This window comes from Telmatherina bonti (assembly GCF_933228915.1).
Source record: "Telmatherina bonti genome assembly, chromosome: 4".
Taxonomy (NCBI): Eukaryota; Metazoa; Chordata; class Actinopteri; order Atheriniformes; family Telmatherinidae; genus Telmatherina; species Telmatherina bonti.
In genome coordinates, this window is record NC_136622.1 from 25,074,904 (window position 1) to 25,092,723 (window position 17,820).

A 17,820-nucleotide genomic window follows, 5' to 3' on the forward strand; every position below is an offset into this window, starting at 1 on the left:
ATATTAATCTGTTTATCGGACTTTAAAGTGACCATTAAATTTGTATTGTAGAATATTTTAAATGTAGTAAAGCAGAATTTAATTTACAATCAGCAAATTATCTTAAAATCACATTCAGTTGTGCCACCATACTAAAACGGGAGTTGTTGGCTTTTATTTTGAAAAGTACGAATCGGAAATCTTATTTGTTTATATATCCCACGTGATTCACCCGGGGAAAAGACAAAACCCGGGTATTTCTAGCCGCCTGAACCTATTCTGTTCAGGATTCAGTGATCAGCTGTTTTCACTCGACGAGGAAAACACTCTCTACTTTCTGTTTTCGTGTCTTTAATTTGCGAGCTGGCGTCTAACCGACTGCTTGTTAGCTGGATATGTCGAGCCGAAAGCGGTCAAGAGGTGAAGATCTGAGCTCCAGTGACCGCTTCCAAACGCCGGAGAAGAAGGTGTCTGTGGTCCGGCTGCCGGACACGGACTTTACAGGATGGGGAGTGGAAGACACTTGTCAATACCTGCGAAGAGAAGGGCTTTCAGAGTGGGAAAATACATTTAGAGGTGGGTTGTGTGGCTTAAGGGCAGAGCTTATACCCAAACGCTGCTAGCTGCCAACCTGACGTCTTGGTTTGCTTATGATGACATTTTTGCTAACATCAGCTATTTGTTCTGTTTCTGAAGAACAAAACATCACCGGTGTCGGCCTACGGTACCTCAATGATGCAAAATTGGAGAAAATTGGCATAGAGTAAGTGTGTTAATGTGTCCTAAATTTGCTGATCCTTTGGAATATGAAGGGAGAATGGGAAATTTTGATCTTAGAGTACCTGTAAGTGCTCTGTGATATGATGCTTCACACATTAATGTATCATCTTTTCTAAATTTTAGACGTCTCGGTGATCGTCTGCAGATCTTGCACAGTCTCAGGAAGTTGTGGTTGTTAGAAGCTGAGCCCAACAAGGTCAGGACTTCCTCACAGTGCTACATGCTCAAGGCTGTACAGATAGGCTGCAAGTAGTGTGAAATGACCCCACGATTTTTGAAGAAAATACTCTTTGTTCACAGAACAACACCCCCCCAAAAAAGGTCAATGGGCTGTAAAGTATAGATAGACTAGTTCCCACATCCCAGAAAGAATGTTTTAATGAATTTAATAGGAATATTTTAGGAGTATTTTCTGAAACAATATTTATGGTAATATATTTGTTAAGTTTGCTTCCACTTGTTGTTTATTTTTGTCTGTTTGCTTTTCTTATTGTTCATTTCAAGATAATTTTCAATACGTGTTTCGTTTTCAGCCTTTTTATTTGTCCTGTTTACTCCCAGGTGTTCAACGATCCTATCCACGGGCACGTGGAGTTACACCCACTCCTCATCAAAATCATAGACACACCTCAGTTCCAGAGACTGCGAAACATCAAGCAGCTTGGAGGGACATACTTTGTTTTTCCTGGGGCATCCCACAACCGCTTTGAACACAGCATTGGGTTAGATGCACTATGTATTATACAGCACTGTTTAGTGGCTAAATTCATTTCAGACTGTAAGACCTGTCGAAACACATGACTCACAATGATGTTTATTGATGGGGTGTGTATTTATTCGTATTTTGTTTGCAATTTTGCTTTGTGTTGGTAGGGTGGGTTTCTTGGCTGGACAACTTGTTCAAGCTTTGAATCAGAGGCAGCCAGAACTCCTCATCTCTCGCAGAGATATTCTCTGTGTCCAGATTGCTGGACTCTGTCATGACCTGGGTGAGTAATGTCCTGGAAAAAGTGCACTTCATTTGGAGACCAACAGTGTTCTTTGTAGCTGCTGGTGTATTTTTAGTTCTATACCTTGATTTTTTTTTTATTTTTTTTTTAAAGTCCCCTCTAATGTGAAAATTTAGCATGAACATCACTCTCCTCAATGCTGCTAGACTACAAAAATTGTTTGTAGCAGAATATGTGAGTCTCTAGTGTAACACTTTTTTAAACTAACTTTTAGACATTAAGGGGTTGGTTAAGAAAAAAAGAAAATTCACTTAACATAATTTAATATTTACAATACAACAAGCTTATCAACTGAGGCAACAAAATGCCAGCAACATCCATGTTTTGTACATGTTTGTTAAAGCACTCTTGTGTGTTTGAAAACAAAGTGTATAGAATAGTTATTTGGTGGCTAAAATACATTTTAAATATATTTTGTTCCCAACCTTATAGAAATTGTAACCTCACACAATTCTCATGACAAAGAAACCCAACTGTCTTCTCAAAATCTGATAAAACTTTAGCATTAGTACTTAGATTCCTTGCATGTTTAGGGTTTCATACACAAAGTTATTGGGTGTGAAAATGAAATGAAAATGTCATAATGTTCAGAATGAGCACACAGCTGCTATCTTGAAGCAGAGTTCATGCATATTAACAGTGTCCTACCCTTTTCAGGACATGGGCCCTTTTCCCATATGTTTGACGGGATGTTTATTCCCAAAGCACGTCCAGACCATATCTGGAAGGTAAGAAAGTCATTTAGCTTTCAAGGTCGGTTATTGGATGAGTGCCTTTAGGCATTCAACCTATTCTCTTTCTGTTTCTCTTTAAACTGTAATTTTCTGTTCTTTTCCTTATGTTCTTTGGAAGTTACTACTTCTATATACTAGTACTATATGCCAATCAAAACATTAAAAATGTCAAAATGTTCAGCTTTTTTGTTTTTTTTGTAGATTTCTGATGTGGGTTTTTTATTTCGAATTGTTTATGTATTAAGAATCTTGTTAAACTTAAGTATAAAGTGCCCAATTTACACTATAAGTGATGAGACATGCAGTATCTGTGAGCTCAGTACTCACATCCTTTGCAATAACACTCAGTCACTGCAAACGGCACATAAAGGTTTAATGCAAAATGTTTCTTTAGCATCCCAGACCACATTAATTCAGCATAATGCATTCATAAATTTTTTTTCTTATCAACATGCAGTCTCTTCTAGTTTCAATATTTTCCCAGATTGTTTCTTTATTCATAACATGCCCTGCTTTGCAAAGACAAGTCAGTTTTGTTTATTTGGCCAAAGGTCTTTTATTACATTATTTCCAAAGATTGAGATTCCCGCGACCCTGAATTGGATTAAGCGGTTCAGAAAATGAATATATGTAATTTCTCTCATTTCAGTCTTTAGAGAAACTGCTTTAGCAAAACATTTCCTGCTGTGTTTTAAAACCGAGGGAACAAGTGAAAAAATCTGGCTGGCAGATAATAAGTATGTCTGGAAATGAAAATGGCCTTTGGGGGACGGCTGTTTGTGATGAGTAACTGGAAAAAAGTTATTTCGGTATTGTGGAAGTTTGTGACTTATGAGCCCCAACTGAGAACAACCACAAAAATACTGAATGGATGTTAAACTTAAGTGAAAAATTTCCAGCATATTTCTCAGATAAATCTCATAAACATTTACATTTTATTTCTTTTCTGTCTTTGAGATGCATCACAGTTAACACATTTCTTGCTAACAGGAAGCTTTTGTTGACTGTTAAAGTTATCGCATGCCAGAGCTTCAGTACAAAGTAGTTAGTCATTTGGTTTGATAAGACGGTTAAGGCTGACATGGTGGTTGCAGTTTCCAGGATAATAACAATTGATAAGAACCACTAAACACACATTTATAATATAAGTCATGCCAAACTTGAGCAATAAGATTCTCCTTGTCTTTAGCCTGACATGAGCTTTGTTCCTGTTTCATTTACTAATTTAATATCTTTCAGCATGAGAAGGCCTCTTTGGACATGTTTGACTACCTGGTGGATAGCAACGGCCTGAAGCCAGTGATGGAGGAACATGGTCTGGTGCTGCCTCAGGATCTGGAATTTATTAAGGAGCAGATTGCTGGACCACACGATACTAATACACCTCAAGGCCAAAAGGTAGTCATCATTTCTGTCTTGTAAGAAAACTGTCAAAAGCCTCCTGTTTAAGTGGCACACAAAATCCCTTACAAGCTGTAACAGTGGACATTTTAAACAGAATTATTCTTGTCAAAAACAGGAGCACCTCTTGAATTCACTTAATGTACCACTTTCATATTTTTTAATCTTGATTGCATTAATGATAAAAATGATAAGTGATTAAGTATTTTCTAACCAAAACATTTATTGGTAATGTTAAAAGAATTTGTTGTTGTTGTTGTTGAACACAATATAATCTGAACAAAAGAACAACTTGTGTTCAACATAAAAATAATTAATAATAAAAATAACAAAGTGTGTGTCCAAGTTGTGTCTCTTCTGATGAGCTGCATACATTGTATTTTCAGGTTTTCACTTAAATTGGTAAACAATAATGTAGTAGGGACAGATGGTACTATTGGTATCATTACTACAATATTGAAGTTAATTCTAACTGTATGTATCAGTTATCTGTGTGTAGATGATCAACTTTGGCAAGAAGTGAAAGCATTTATGTTTAGTGAACAATAAATTACCAAACTATTATGATGAAACATCCTTTTTGAAAAAAGATAAATGCAGCATACTTCTGTATCTTTATTTGTCATCATATTCCATGATTACTACATTGGAATAATTAAAGTGCAACAATGTTAAAGTGGAATGTCAGAAAACCATCTTCATCAATATGTAACTTTATTCTTACTGTGAAAACACTTGAGAGCAGTTGGAAAGGCAAAGTACAATAATCTAGCATGTATAAACATAATTTATTTGCTAATAAGATTTTATACTCACTGTTTTTTTTTTTATTCATAGTGGCCATATAAGGGCCGTCCTAAAGACAAATCATTCCTCTATGAAATTGTGGCAAACAAAAGGAATGGCATTGATGTGGATAAGTGGGACTACTTTGCAAGGTAGGGATTTGTTTGCATTGTTGTTCTTTTCACAAAATGTTTTTTTTAATTAATTAGCCATATTTCCGCATGTTTCTATTGTCTGTTATTTCAGGGATTGTTACCACTTAGGCATTCAGAACAACTTTGACTACCAACGTTTCCTAAAATTTGCCAGAGTATGTGAGGTGGATGGGCAGAAGCACATTTGCACAAGAGACAAGGTGCCAGTTTTGTTTAATTATACCTATTTTTCTTAAGCAACATTATGTTTAATTGAAAACTAATGACTGGAATTAGTTTATTACTTTAAACAGGAGGTTGGAAATCTTTATGACATGTTCCACACAAGGAACTGTCTGCACAGACGAGCTTACCAGCACAAAGTGGGAAACATCATAGAAACTATGTAAGTAGTTCATCACTGCCAGAGCAGGGTGGCTGTGGTTGCTGTGTTGCATGCAAGGAGACGATCTCAGAAAGGATAAGTGATATAAATGTTTCTCCAGGATTACAGAAGCCTTCTTAAAAGCAGATTCGCACATCCAGATCAGAGGCTCTGGAGAAAAAATGTTCACACTGTCCACAGCCATAGATGACATGGTGGCTTACACCAAGCTGACAGGTTAGTAAATCTGCACTCTGAACTTCTACCTTGTGTATACATAACATGAAGACAGAGATGCAGATCTTTTTACCTTTTTTCATCTCTAAATTCTTGTCTTCATTTTATCAAAGGGAACAAAAACTTTTATTAACGACATTAATATAATATGATAATAATTATAATATATTAATATGACTAGTGAATCACTTTAGCTGCTAGTTCTTTTTTTTTTAAAAAGAAAAGCTCTGCAGAAATATATATTATTGTCAACGTTCTGATGTAAGGAAAACACAAACCTCATTCTAGACTTTTCTGGATATTTACTGTGGAACCACATTGCCATATAGGGAATAAATTCTGCTGTGGTACACACTATGAACACATTTTACAAACGTTTGATTAAAATAGCCTTTTATTTTGTTTGTTTGTCTGTTTGTTTTACCCACTTTACTTAAATGGTAATAATATCTTAGTTTTAATATCAGTTTAGCAATTCATGATAATACTGGTTTCTTAGCTGATTTTTAAAATGTGCTTTTTTTTTTCTTTTCTTTTTTTTTTTTTAACAGATCGTATTGTATTTTTAAGTACTGAAATGCATCATGGCATTTGCATGAAATTTAGCCCAAAAGGAAGACTGCAGAACAGCTTCTTCCCCAGAGCAGCCACAGAAACACAGAAAGCAGGGTCTGGGACAGTGCAATAACAATGCAATGATCACAAAAGCTGCAGATCAGTGCATTTAAAAAAAAAAAAAAAAAAAAAAAAAGTGTTAACACATAGGTAAAAACACATCACAGTTATACAACACTTTTTTTGTTTTTGTTTTTCCAAACATTGAATTTACTCAATACTCACAGAACACAGCACCAGGGATGGAAGTGGAGCTCTCTGACTGACTGTTTTTTGGTTTTTTTTTGTCTTGTCCAGCATTTAAGCAAGCAGATTGATTATCTGGATGCTGTATTCTGCTGAGCAAATTTCCATTGGCATGGGGAAGGGGACTGACTCATAACAGTCTAAACTCAGCCTTGAGCTTCTTAGAATAGATAAAACCACTGTTTAAGGGGCCGTCCACACGGCGCCAAATTGCAGTAAAATCACAAATTTAATTTAGCAATCTGTCCTTTCATCCACACGAAACCGGGGATAAGCCTCCATGAAGCCTTTCCCTGAGTTTTCACCATCATTTTTACACTTGAACTGGCTTTGCTGCTGTGTTGACATAGCCTAAGGTTACAATGACCATATTTGTCTCTGTTCTCTCTTTTAGATCATGTGTTTGAACAAATACTCAACTCCTCCTCTTCAGAGCTTGCTGAGGCGAGGCAAATTCTACACAACATTGTTTGTCGAAACCTCTACAAGTGTTTGGGACAAACCCAGCCAGACAAAGCTGTGAATGTCACCCAAGTATGTTTGTTTTTTAAAGTTTCTGTGTAATTCACACCCTAAGTTGTTTGATTTCGGACATTGTTAAACTGGACTTAAAGAAAGAGGACTGGGTGTTCAGACTAGATATCTTTAAGCAACATGTTTAAATAATGCAAACTTATGTTAAACCCGGGAGATTGTTCTTCATTTCTATGTGAATTTTTGGGCTGTAATAAGACATCAAGTCTTCAAATTAAGCAGAGTGATTTTTTTTTTATTGATAAAATAATTAGGCAATTATCAAAAATGTTGTCACCCAATAATAGGTTGTCCTTTACATCAAACAACTATCACAATGGATCCAGTGTTTTTTGTGGAATACCTTTTGATTTGATAGAGCTACTGAATTAACTTAATGTCGCTTGGATGTGACTTTGCTACTTTTCACTGTCTAATAGGAGACTATTCACAGCTGGGAGGCAGAGTTGGCTCAATCCATCCCTCAGAGTGGCAATCAGGATGTTAGTCTGCAGCCAGAAGACTTTGTTGTCAATGTAAACTTTTTTTTTTTTTACGATATAAAATACAATATATTGATTCATAAAGTTTTGCCTTTTAAATTTATGGCTTATTTAACTTATAAATCAAACTTTTCCACTTTCAGGTCATTGTTATGGATTATGGGATGAAGGAAAAGAACCCCATAAACAATGTGCGTTTCTACTGCAAGAATGACCCAACCAAAGCCATCCAGATACGTAAAAACCAGGTCAGAAGTAAAGCAAAGATTACAGAAATCACATTTTTGTTATTTAACTTTTTCTACAAATAGGAACAGGTTAAAAGTGTTGCACTTTTCTTTCCATAATCTACCAAGTTTTTCCAGTGGTGTTGGAATGACAACATCTACTTGGTAGGCATTATTAGACAATGAAAAATGATGGATAAAGCATAGTTTATAACAAAAAGTTGTTCTCTTTTGGTTTGTCACTCTGAAGAGGTCACCTCAGCAAATCATTGCACAGGGGAATTGGCACAAGTCTTACACCGGATGCCCTTAGCTCATAATAAAATAAATGGGGGAAGAAAGATGGGTATGACAGTTAATGTTGGCAAACAAAAACACTATAATACAGTTTATCTGTCCTGTGTTCACTTCCCTGCTAGTTGAAGAGTTTTGTAGCTAATTTTTGGCCTCTTCCCCTGTCAAATAAATTGTGATATCAACTAGCTTTTGACATTTTCCCATTGGAATTTCAGCTGGTATGTTTTGGAACAGATGTAATCATCTGGGGAACACATTCTTTTTCATTGCTTTTGCCAATTATCATAATCCAGAAACGGGCATTGGATAACTCATTGATTGGCAAATAGTCATTTTTAAAATTTGGGATTTATGGGTGTTAAATTTATATCCTAAAAATAATAATCTGTACAAAAAATACACATTTCCTAAGTTTTTGAGCAATTCTGGTAGGGAAGTAGATGGGTGGCCCAAATTTTTCTAAATATAATCTGCAATGCTATTTTATGTTCTCCATGAGAACATGAATCAAAAGCCAGTAAAAGCCTGATCACTTTTTTGTCTTATCCACAGACTTATATCTTCTATAAACATGGCAAATAGGGGGGTTGTACTGCATGTACAAAGGTTACAGCACCTTACAGTAACCAGCCCAGGTTTTAGTCCCAGCCTGGGACTGTTTGCTGCATGTCATTGCACACTATCCAGTTCCTGTTGATCTACAGTAGATTAAGACCATTAGAGCCCCAAAATTCTTTTAAAAAAAAAAAAAAAGACTTTAACAAATTTCTCATATAATGCGCTTTACCATCCGAATAAAATAATCATAAAACTGGAATTCAATTCAGCTTTATTTTTATAGTGCCACTTCACAACAATGTTGTCTCAGGGCACTTTGCAGACACATCATTTCAAGCCAGTTCATACATAGCCTATAATAGAAACCAACTGATTGCATCGAATCTTGACTTTGATCCAATCCCCCATCCTGAGCATGCATAAGGCGACAATCGGAAGGAAAACTCCCTTTGAACAGGAAGACAAACCTCCAGCAGAACCCGGCTCAGGGAGGGCAGCCATCTGCTTCGACTGGTTTGGGTGGAGAGGACAGGAAAGACAGGAATGTGTTGTGGGAAACCCATACCCAAAAAAAGGGCTCAAGGGTGGGGAGTCTAGATAAAGCAGAAAAGTTTAACACAGTTTAATTAATGTAAGCCAATAAAACTGACCAAAAATTTCAATTGTGATTGGGGAAGCTGTTCAGAAGCCTGATCAGACAGAACTCTGAAGAGGTTCTTTCTGAAAAGGAAATGTGGACTCCTTATAAACCAGAGTCAGACAGATGTCAATGATGGTGGTAAAAGCTGTTCCCTTGAAACACTTGATATATGATTATATCTGAGGCCTGTATCAGACCCTGTCTGGCACCTTTGATCTGAAACAATCCCTCTCCAGATGTATAGCAGACTCAAACCTCTTCAATAAAACAATACCTACCATCATCCTTTACGACACTGTTGTTGTGACCAGGAGGGCATGCAGATGTTTTTACGACATACAGGTGGATAACATAGATAAGATGAAGGAGTCCTGCTAATGAGATAGTCAGCATCAGCTGACCTCAAGGATGACCTGATAGTGAGACTTTTAAGATAAGTATTGACATATACCATCAGAAATTTCAAGCGTAAATGTCTCTAATACCTACGATATAAGGACTAATCAGCTGAGTCGAATGTTTTCTCTGCATTTAACCTTAAAAGAACAGCCTCTAGTTTATATTTGTTGATGTGCTTAATTAAGTATAAACTTTTCCTCATGTTTTCCTGTTTTTGCCTCTGTCTGATGAAGCCTGTTTGACCTGACTGGGAGTGTTGTTTCTTAATGCTTTGCTGGATTAGATGTGAAAATTTGTAATGCTGGTTCAAATTCCATTTTTAATATTAATATGCTGAAGATAATTTTTCTAAATGTGAAGACTTTGCATGTTGGCAGCCTCTCTTTAATTTAAAATTCAAAATCAACTCTTTAATTTATTTTTTGTCTTGTTTATCAGGTGTCTAAACTTCTTCCAGAGCACTTTGCTGAGCAGCTGGTTCGGGTCTACTGCAAGAAGACAGACGAGAAGAGTCTCGAAGCTGCAAAGAAGCACTTTGTTCAGTGGTGCATGAACAAGAACTTCTCAAAACCTCAGGTACTGATTACATGCAAGTATTTAAAGAATTACAACAATTAAGTAGTTTTTTTTAGCTTGGCAAGAGCACAGGCCAGTAAGTGGTACTGATTTGTCAATTAAAACTAATAATGTGTTTATTGTAATGTGTGAAGGAACAATGTGAAAGAGTGCTTCACCTGCCACCATCAAAATACAATATATATTATGTACGATGATGATGATGACACTAGTCTTTCATCTGACATGATTATGTTGCATCATAACTACGTGTTTGAATAAATTACATAGCTAACAAGAAGCCTGTGATAGCATGAACCATTTCAGTTGCATTCACAGTTCTTGCTGACAAAATAAGGACTCAAAGGAATAAAAATAATTGTAACTGAGTTTTAGTTTTTAAATGCATTGCTGTGCAGTAGTGACATTAATCCCCCAATCTTCTTGGTGTTGAGCAAACTAGAAACATTCATTATTAGCTATATGTGAATATTTAAGGCAAATAACAACTGTGGGAAATTAGTTGCTTCCCTGACTATAACTATTCTGGATCGTTGAGTGGAATCCCGCAGCAGGTGATTGATCAGAATCACGCAGATGTCTTGGTCGATGTCTTTATTTGAGGCACAGTTAACATCCACTGGCACAGCCGTCTGGTGACTCAGTTGTTCTGAATGAATGAAATGAACCCACAGAAAATCAGAACTAAAGTAATAAACATACAAAGTTTAAACTATATAGGTATCATAGGTAAACTATATTGGCTAACATGTTACTACTACTATGTTAACCTGAAATGAATCTAAGCTTAAAATAATTACTGACAGAGCAATAAAATGACTGCAACTAAGATTAGAGGCAGAAAGAGACTTAATAAACAAAGAATTCTGGTGTCAGCATTATTAATGAGGCAACACTGTCACCTACTGCTCACAAGGCACATGCAAGATGTCTATTCTGCTTGCCAAGTTGCTGCATCGCATTCATTTCAGCTTTATATAAATTGTCTACCAAAACCTTGGTTATGTTACCATTGCAAGAATGTAGGACACAACATTAATGTTGGAAAGATACATACAAACCAGAAGAGTAATAAGCTTAGCTGCTTTACAAAGGTTCACCAGAAACAGGCTTAATTAGCTTAACAAGTATTTCATTCAAGCAAAATAATAATTTCACTCTAAAGGTAACAAACAGTCTCTCACCCACTTGCACTAGACGCACGTCCACCAGATGACAGCTGCGGTGAAAAAGTAAAGCCTCGAAAAACGGCGACACTACAGAAAAGCAACTTGTTACTGAACAGAACGGTGCACTATTTAAGAGGCATAATGCAGACATGCTCTGATTGGCTAGCTGGTGGGTGCAGCGCACGTGGAGAGAGAGTGTTAGGCTGCCTTTGCAGTCTGATCCTAAAGGGCCTTTTTAACAACAGAAAACCACAAATATCTTAAAATAAGCTGTAAATCATGATTAAGAAGTACATGTCACCTAGTGCAAAGGATTCTCACACTGGAAGTCACCAGATGATTGCAAATAAAATATATAGCATATATTTTGATAAATACATTTAGGATTTTTACCAGGGCTGTAAACCATTAATGCAGAGATAAATCTTTTAAATTAGCAACTGAACATATTAACACATAAACAGCAAGTTAGTACACATAGCATATTAAAAATATGAATTAGGCAGTATCTTTAAGACAGAAGCAGATTTTTGGCACGAAGTAAATTCACCAAAAACCACTTAATCCTTTTAATTGGGGGTGGGGAAAATTGAATTTAAAAATCAAAAATCTGTATTTTTTTGCTTCACAATCTCAAAATTGATTTTTTTTTTTTTTTTGTTGAAAAAGTTTTTTTCAAATAAATTAAAAATAATCCATTATAAATTTTTGGTCATTTTTATTGTTTTAGTTTATCTTTTTATTTGTCTTCTTGGGCATTATAGCAGCAGAATGATGGTTTGCCTACTGTGTTGTTTTTTCCTCATTGAAATCAAGAAAAATGACGAGCAAAAGAAAAGGTTTTATACATTTATTTTGTCTTTAATCTACAAAAATTAGCGATATCGAAGAATTGTGAGAATAGAAATTTAAATCAAATCAGCACCCAAAAAAATTGGAATCGAATCGGGACAAAAGCATATCGTCACAGCCCTACTTTTTATTATGAAAATTCTGATGGTTTTCCAGCCTTACATGCAGAGGAAGGCTGCTGGACTATTTGATATATCATGAAACATCGTGGCTTAAAAAGTGTGAAAACCACTGACCCAGTGTATTGGACTTTCAGGAACTATCGCAGAGCTCCAGTCAAACTTGCAGAGTTAAGAAAACTATTGTGGTGTAATGGTCTCTGTCAGCAAAGACATGTTTGTCTTGGTGTGCGCTTCTCTCTCGATACCAACATCTGTTGTATTTTCATTTACATGTAGGATGGAGACATAATAGCACCTGAGCTGACGCCTCTGAAGCCCAGCTGGTGCAACAACAATGATGGAGAGGATGGCAAAGAGAGCAGTTCCAAAGACAATAACTGTGCTCGTGTGAATGGAGACAACAAGGTCAAAACTCGGCTGTTTTAGTGAAAAGGGGATAGAGAAGCATTCATATCACTTAAAGACAGAAAAGATGAGTGTTAATAGAAAAAACATATTTTTCTACAAGGTGAGTGTGTTGATGAGTAAGTGTATGGTGATTCTTTTCTGGAAAGGTTTGTTTTACAGAAATCAGGTTTTTGTCAACATTATACACATTGACATTTAAATAAGATTTTATTTTAAACCAAATTTTAGGTTTAATTATGCAGGTCAAAACCTTTATTATGTTCCATAGAATATGTCAGACACGATATGCATCGGAAAGCACAAATTTCAGTCTGTTGTGTTTTTAAACACATGCAGCTAATATGTTTCAGCTCTGTTTTTATTCAGCTTTAAAGATATTAAATTACTGTCTGACTATCAAAGAACACCTTCACTCTGCTGCATTTAGAGTGTGAATCTCATTCTGAGTGTTTTACTTCTGGGATTATTTTGAGATTTGGCTAATCTGCGATTGTATTTATTTTCCTTTGGGCTTTTGGTTGAGTGTGTTTTGAAGTGCTTTATGTATTGTTTACTCAGCAGGTTCAGTATTACATTTGTCTTGCAGGTCTGTGCAACATTTAGAATGGTATTTAAGATACCTTTTCAACATGTTTTGTTCCCAAAATATTGAATAACCTCATGAAACCATTGCTTAATATGTCTTGATGGGGAAAAAAAAAATCACATTTCAAAGCATGACATGTGAATGTAAATTCATTAAAAGTTTTGAGTTGGAGATCTCGGCACATTCATTCATTCATTCTTTTATTTTCATCCTGAATTTATAGCAATATATGGAAAACTATTTAAAAGGAAAAATTCTTTGATCCAACCAAGGTTTCCAAAGGATTGAAGATAATGTGGTCAATATTATCAGCAACAGATCTTAAAGAGGATCAAAACTGAACAATCTCTTTCTCCACGCAGCTTTCTCTAGGCTGTTTGGAGTTTGGAGAAATGAGACTGTAAGCTGTTAAATATGATGTTTTCATTAATAAAATTTTATAAACTGTGGAGTAAGTACTTTCTCTGAAGCCTTACATTACAGGGGAGTTTAGGGATTGGTCTCTGGCTGTATTTAATAGAGAGAAAAAAGGGGGGCATTTCGCACTTCCTCAGACTTGTTGCCCTTCCACTAACAACCAAATTTTCTACCTTTTGGTTTCAAATGTGATTGATCATAGTGGCATAATTATGTGTTACTGGTCTTTAATGGGATGATTTAGTGAAAATTGGAGAGGCAATGATCATTACACAATTGCAGTAGTCCCTCTGACCTGCGTGGTGGATGTAGAATTAAAGACATTGCCAAGTTTAATTGTATTGTCAGAATTGATAATGCAAGAGTATCTCTTCGCATAAATAGGAAAAAGGATGATCAACAGTGGCAAAGAGTTAGACTAGAATATGACAAGTTTCATCTATATGAATTTAAAAAATAAGGGTGAGATCATCTTTGAGTTTCTAATGAGGCCTAATAAAGTCGTGGATCTCCCAAGTTTTATCCAGCTGGATGCAGTAGAAGCAGGTACTTCTCAGCAGAAGGATTTCTTTATAGAGTACGGGGCTGGATCTCACCAATTTTACTAGTTTTTATTATTTGCATCAGTCGCAACAAGAATAAGTTTTAATCAGTATGTCACAGTGCAAACCACAACTACAGAGTAAAAAGAAAACACAACAAACTGAAAATGATCATTTAAAAGAATACAATTGCATTTTTTTAAAAACATGGCAAACAATAACAAATTAAAAACATAATTGAAAAAATACAAATTAAAAATGGTTGAAGCCTCGGGGGGGGGGGGATTTCTGTGTAGAGTTTGCATGTTCTTTCTAGGTACTGGGCTTCCTCCCATATTCCAGAGACATGCATGAATGTTATATTAATTGACTACTCTAAATTCTCATTAGGAATGAATGTGAGTGTGAATGCTTGTCAGTCCCATGTTGGCCCAGTGATGGACTGGTGACCAGGCTGTACCCTGCCTCTTGCCCAGTAATTGCCGGGATGGGCTCAAGGTTCCTATGATCCTGAATTGGACTAATGGGTTAAGAGAATAGATGGATGGATGTTCTCTTTGCAACAACAAAGGGGACAGCAATGGATTGCCAAGTTTCAGTAGTGGCTCAGTTGTTGGGAAAAAGCACTGTGCCTTTTATTTACTTTTTACAACAGGATGTGAAGCACTTAAATATCCTTGAAAAGAAACATCTAATCCGCTTTAAAAATTTATTTTTGCATCTCACTTCAACATGAGCCAATGTATCTTTTATCGTACAAGAGATTGAACTGTCTGTGTTCCATGTAGCATTGGATTTTTTCCAGTGTCCTTGAGGCGTGTCCTTTTGTCTTTTTGATCCAGTAGCAATTTTGATAGGGGCCGTTTCTTTGGGTTTTTTGACATATTTGAATGGAAAACAGCAGTCACACACTACACCCAGTTTTACTGTTTGACTCAGTGTAGCTTGACATTCAATTGCTGTCTTTTCAAGCTTTGGCCTCCTCGTGCTCAAGGGTGGTTGGGTTACAGCAGGGTCATTAGATACAAGAATTAGGTCATTCATGATAAAGCCATGCTTAAGAGCATGATTTGGGGTGATCCGTTTTTGTGGGTTTATATGCAGCATCTTCTTGAGAAGATCAATAAAGGCTTTTGTCTCCACAGGGTCATCAGGTACATCGTGCAGTTTTGGCAACTCATCAAGAGAATTTATTGTGTTGTAAATGCCTAAATGCTTTTCATTAAATCCTGCTCTTTTATAGTATTCCTGTGGTGACTTTAGCCTCCACGTGTGGCCATAAAAATCTTTGGTTGAAGTAAAGAAGTCTTCTGCATAAAATCCTTTCTCAATTTGATGCTTCTGGGGCATCCCTTGCAAATGTACAATGGCACGAATGACTTCATATTCACAAAACCCAGAATACAGATTCCGACCAATAAACAATCCAGCTAAAACACAGCCAAGAGACCACATGTCGATACTTTCATCCATTATGTTGCCTAAAATGACTTCTGGAGCCCTATAACCGAGAGGCTGAAACCGAGCTCCCTTTCGCAATTCAGATTTCTTAACAGCTAAACCAAAATCTATCAGTTTTATTTGATAGGGCTGCAACTCGTGGTTCACAAGCATAATGTTGTCTAGCTTTATGTCAGTATGAATAACTCCCTTGTTCTTCAGAGCATCCAAAGCCACCAGCATCTGCTGAGCAATGGGTCTAATCTCAGAGACAGTCAGTGGCCTGATATTCCTCTCACACATAAAATCAAATAAGGTCTGCTCTAGTGATTCAAAAGCAAAGCAAATGCTACCCTTGTATTTGAAACTTTCAATAAACCTGACCAAATTGTTACTGTCCGGGTCGAGCTGTCCAAGTTTCTTTAACATTTGATGCTCTTTTTTCGCTATTTTTCGATATTTGCTCTTCACCATTTTTACTGCCACAACCTCCTGCGTGTCCAACTTTGTACACTTAAACACTTTTCCATAAACGCCTGCATTTAGGGGATTTTCGATCCGATAACCGCTGGATGCGGTGGGGATAACGCAAGTCATGGTGTCCAAAGATTTCCTTGTTTTCTACGCTCGTTTCTTCGTTCGGTTAAAATTGTTGAATGTAGACCAAGTTTCGCATCCCGGGAGATGTCGGAGCCTAAAAGAATCCTGCTGATGGAATTATCCTCTTATCATAAAAGACGCTTTAAATACGTCATCTTCCCTTTGATTCCAAAGGATGACGTGAGAGGGCGTGACGTCATGGATAGCGACGGCGCAACCTGTGCGGCGCGCCTGCGCCTCCCAGCCCCAACCGTGGCATTCTCCTGTCAGATCGAAGTGATTGACAGGACAGGTAGCCATCAATCAAGAGTCAACGATAAATCCTCCTTGTAGGGCTGAAAAACTTAAATGGGGAAGAAGGGGAAAAAACGTAGAAAGAAATATAGTTAAAAGGATAAAAGGGGTTTGTCATCAGTTTTATAATTATTTGTAATCTAATTTAGGAGGTACAATATGTATGCTCAAAAAACAGATTTAGTGTGATTATTAAAAGGTGTCCTAAAATATAATGAATATTTCACATTATCTGTACTATCATGCTTTAGGACTAACTGACTGGAGTAAATGGCAAAAAAAATTACTTGGGGATAATAATGAGGTTGATTTATAAAGTCTACATATTTATAGGTCAATAGATTTATGAATAACAAAAATTATTCAAGTGAAAAACAAATATTCAACCTGATGTTGATTATATGGATCATTTAGGTAGTAGATTATTGCTTTGAATGGATTATTCCTAACTCATCTGACTAATTCTAGTCTCCCTCTTGGCAACAGTAGAATTATCTTATTTAAAAATGTTGATGTCCTTTTTTTAAATCACTCATACTCCAATTAATCTAACATGCATGTCAGACTGCACATGTTGTAGTAGTACCAGCTTGTCAAGCTGGCGTCTCTTGGGCCTGACGGGCGCGTTAACAGTAATTGAAAAAGTGTCCTCACCTGGCCTGGTAGTCTGTTCATGATCCCCAACTTTATTTATAGCAGCTTATACAAAGCCCTCAGCACACTCCAGTTGACTCTTTGGCTTCAAGCAAACTGAGTCCCATGGAAAGGTGAAAAGGTTGGTCTAGGACCCCAAACTGAACTTTTGTTCAGTGGGGCTAATGCAAGAGGTCTTTTTATTTTTTTTTTACCATTACTGTGGGGTTAGTGTTTGTGTGTCTGTGTGAGCAGGTGTATTGGTGTTGTTGTTGCTTTTAGTTGGGCTGGTTCCCCACCAGTAGAGCTGCCCTTTTTTAAATATTTCTTTCAGAGTACCCAGACAAGTTACCAGGTTTGGTGAGGGAAGAAAATTACTTTTTATCTAAATAAAATCACTTATATTTGGATGATACGCCCCTGCTTGTATTTAAATAATCAAATATTACCTCCAGTTACACTCCCATGTTGTTGTTTTTTTTTTTAATTTACGCACGTTTGGAGGCTTCTTTTGCAAAGAAGGTATAGAAAAAATATTCATCCTTTTTTAGTATTCAAATCTCTTAAATTCAGTTTACAAATATTTGTTTTCGTGTGGTTGTATCAAGTGATTTCAGAATTGGTCTTGCAAAGGCAGAGTCAAATCCAGGTCATTTTTCATGCTATGCTCAAGATAAGGTGCTCGTTAGTTGTGCCATTGCCAGTGAGATTATTTCACACACTTGTCAGCCATCTAT

General features: G+C 36.5%; 1 protein-coding gene across 1 annotated transcript; it reads left to right on the forward strand.

Annotated features, from left to right (window-relative positions):
* Positions 1 to 227: 227 nt before the first annotated feature.
* LOC306754608 (deoxynucleoside triphosphate triphosphohydrolase SAMHD1-like) lies at positions 228 to 13,226 on the forward strand. The gene is made up of 16 exons (XM_079238628.1): positions 228 to 555; positions 676 to 742; positions 883 to 955; positions 1,321 to 1,481; positions 1,633 to 1,748; positions 2,427 to 2,497; positions 3,743 to 3,901; positions 4,742 to 4,842; positions 4,937 to 5,045; positions 5,139 to 5,230; positions 5,331 to 5,446; positions 6,702 to 6,841; positions 7,261 to 7,356; positions 7,467 to 7,571; positions 9,883 to 10,020; positions 12,440 to 13,226. The coding sequence occupies exons 1-16, from the start codon at positions 375 to 377 to the stop codon at positions 12,587 to 12,589; spliced, it is 1,875 nt and encodes a 624-aa protein (XP_079094754.1). The 5' UTR covers positions 228 to 374; the 3' UTR covers positions 12,590 to 13,226.
* The last annotated feature ends 4,594 nt before the right edge of the window (positions 13,227 to 17,820 follow it).

Bases quoted from the DNA above. Each gene is read 5' to 3' on its own strand.
- LOC306754608 (XM_079238628.1), top strand. From the start codon at position 375: ATGTCGAGCCGAAAGCGGTCAAGAGGTGAAGATCTGAGCTCCAGTGAC. The intron at 5,231-5,330 runs GTAAGTAGTTCA...ATGTTTCTCCAG, and splicing joins GGAAACATCATAGAAACTAT to GATTACAGAAGCCTTCTTAA. The intron at 6,842-7,260 runs GTATGTTTGTTT...ACTGTCTAATAG, and splicing joins AAGCTGTGAATGTCACCCAA to GAGACTATTCACAGCTGGGA.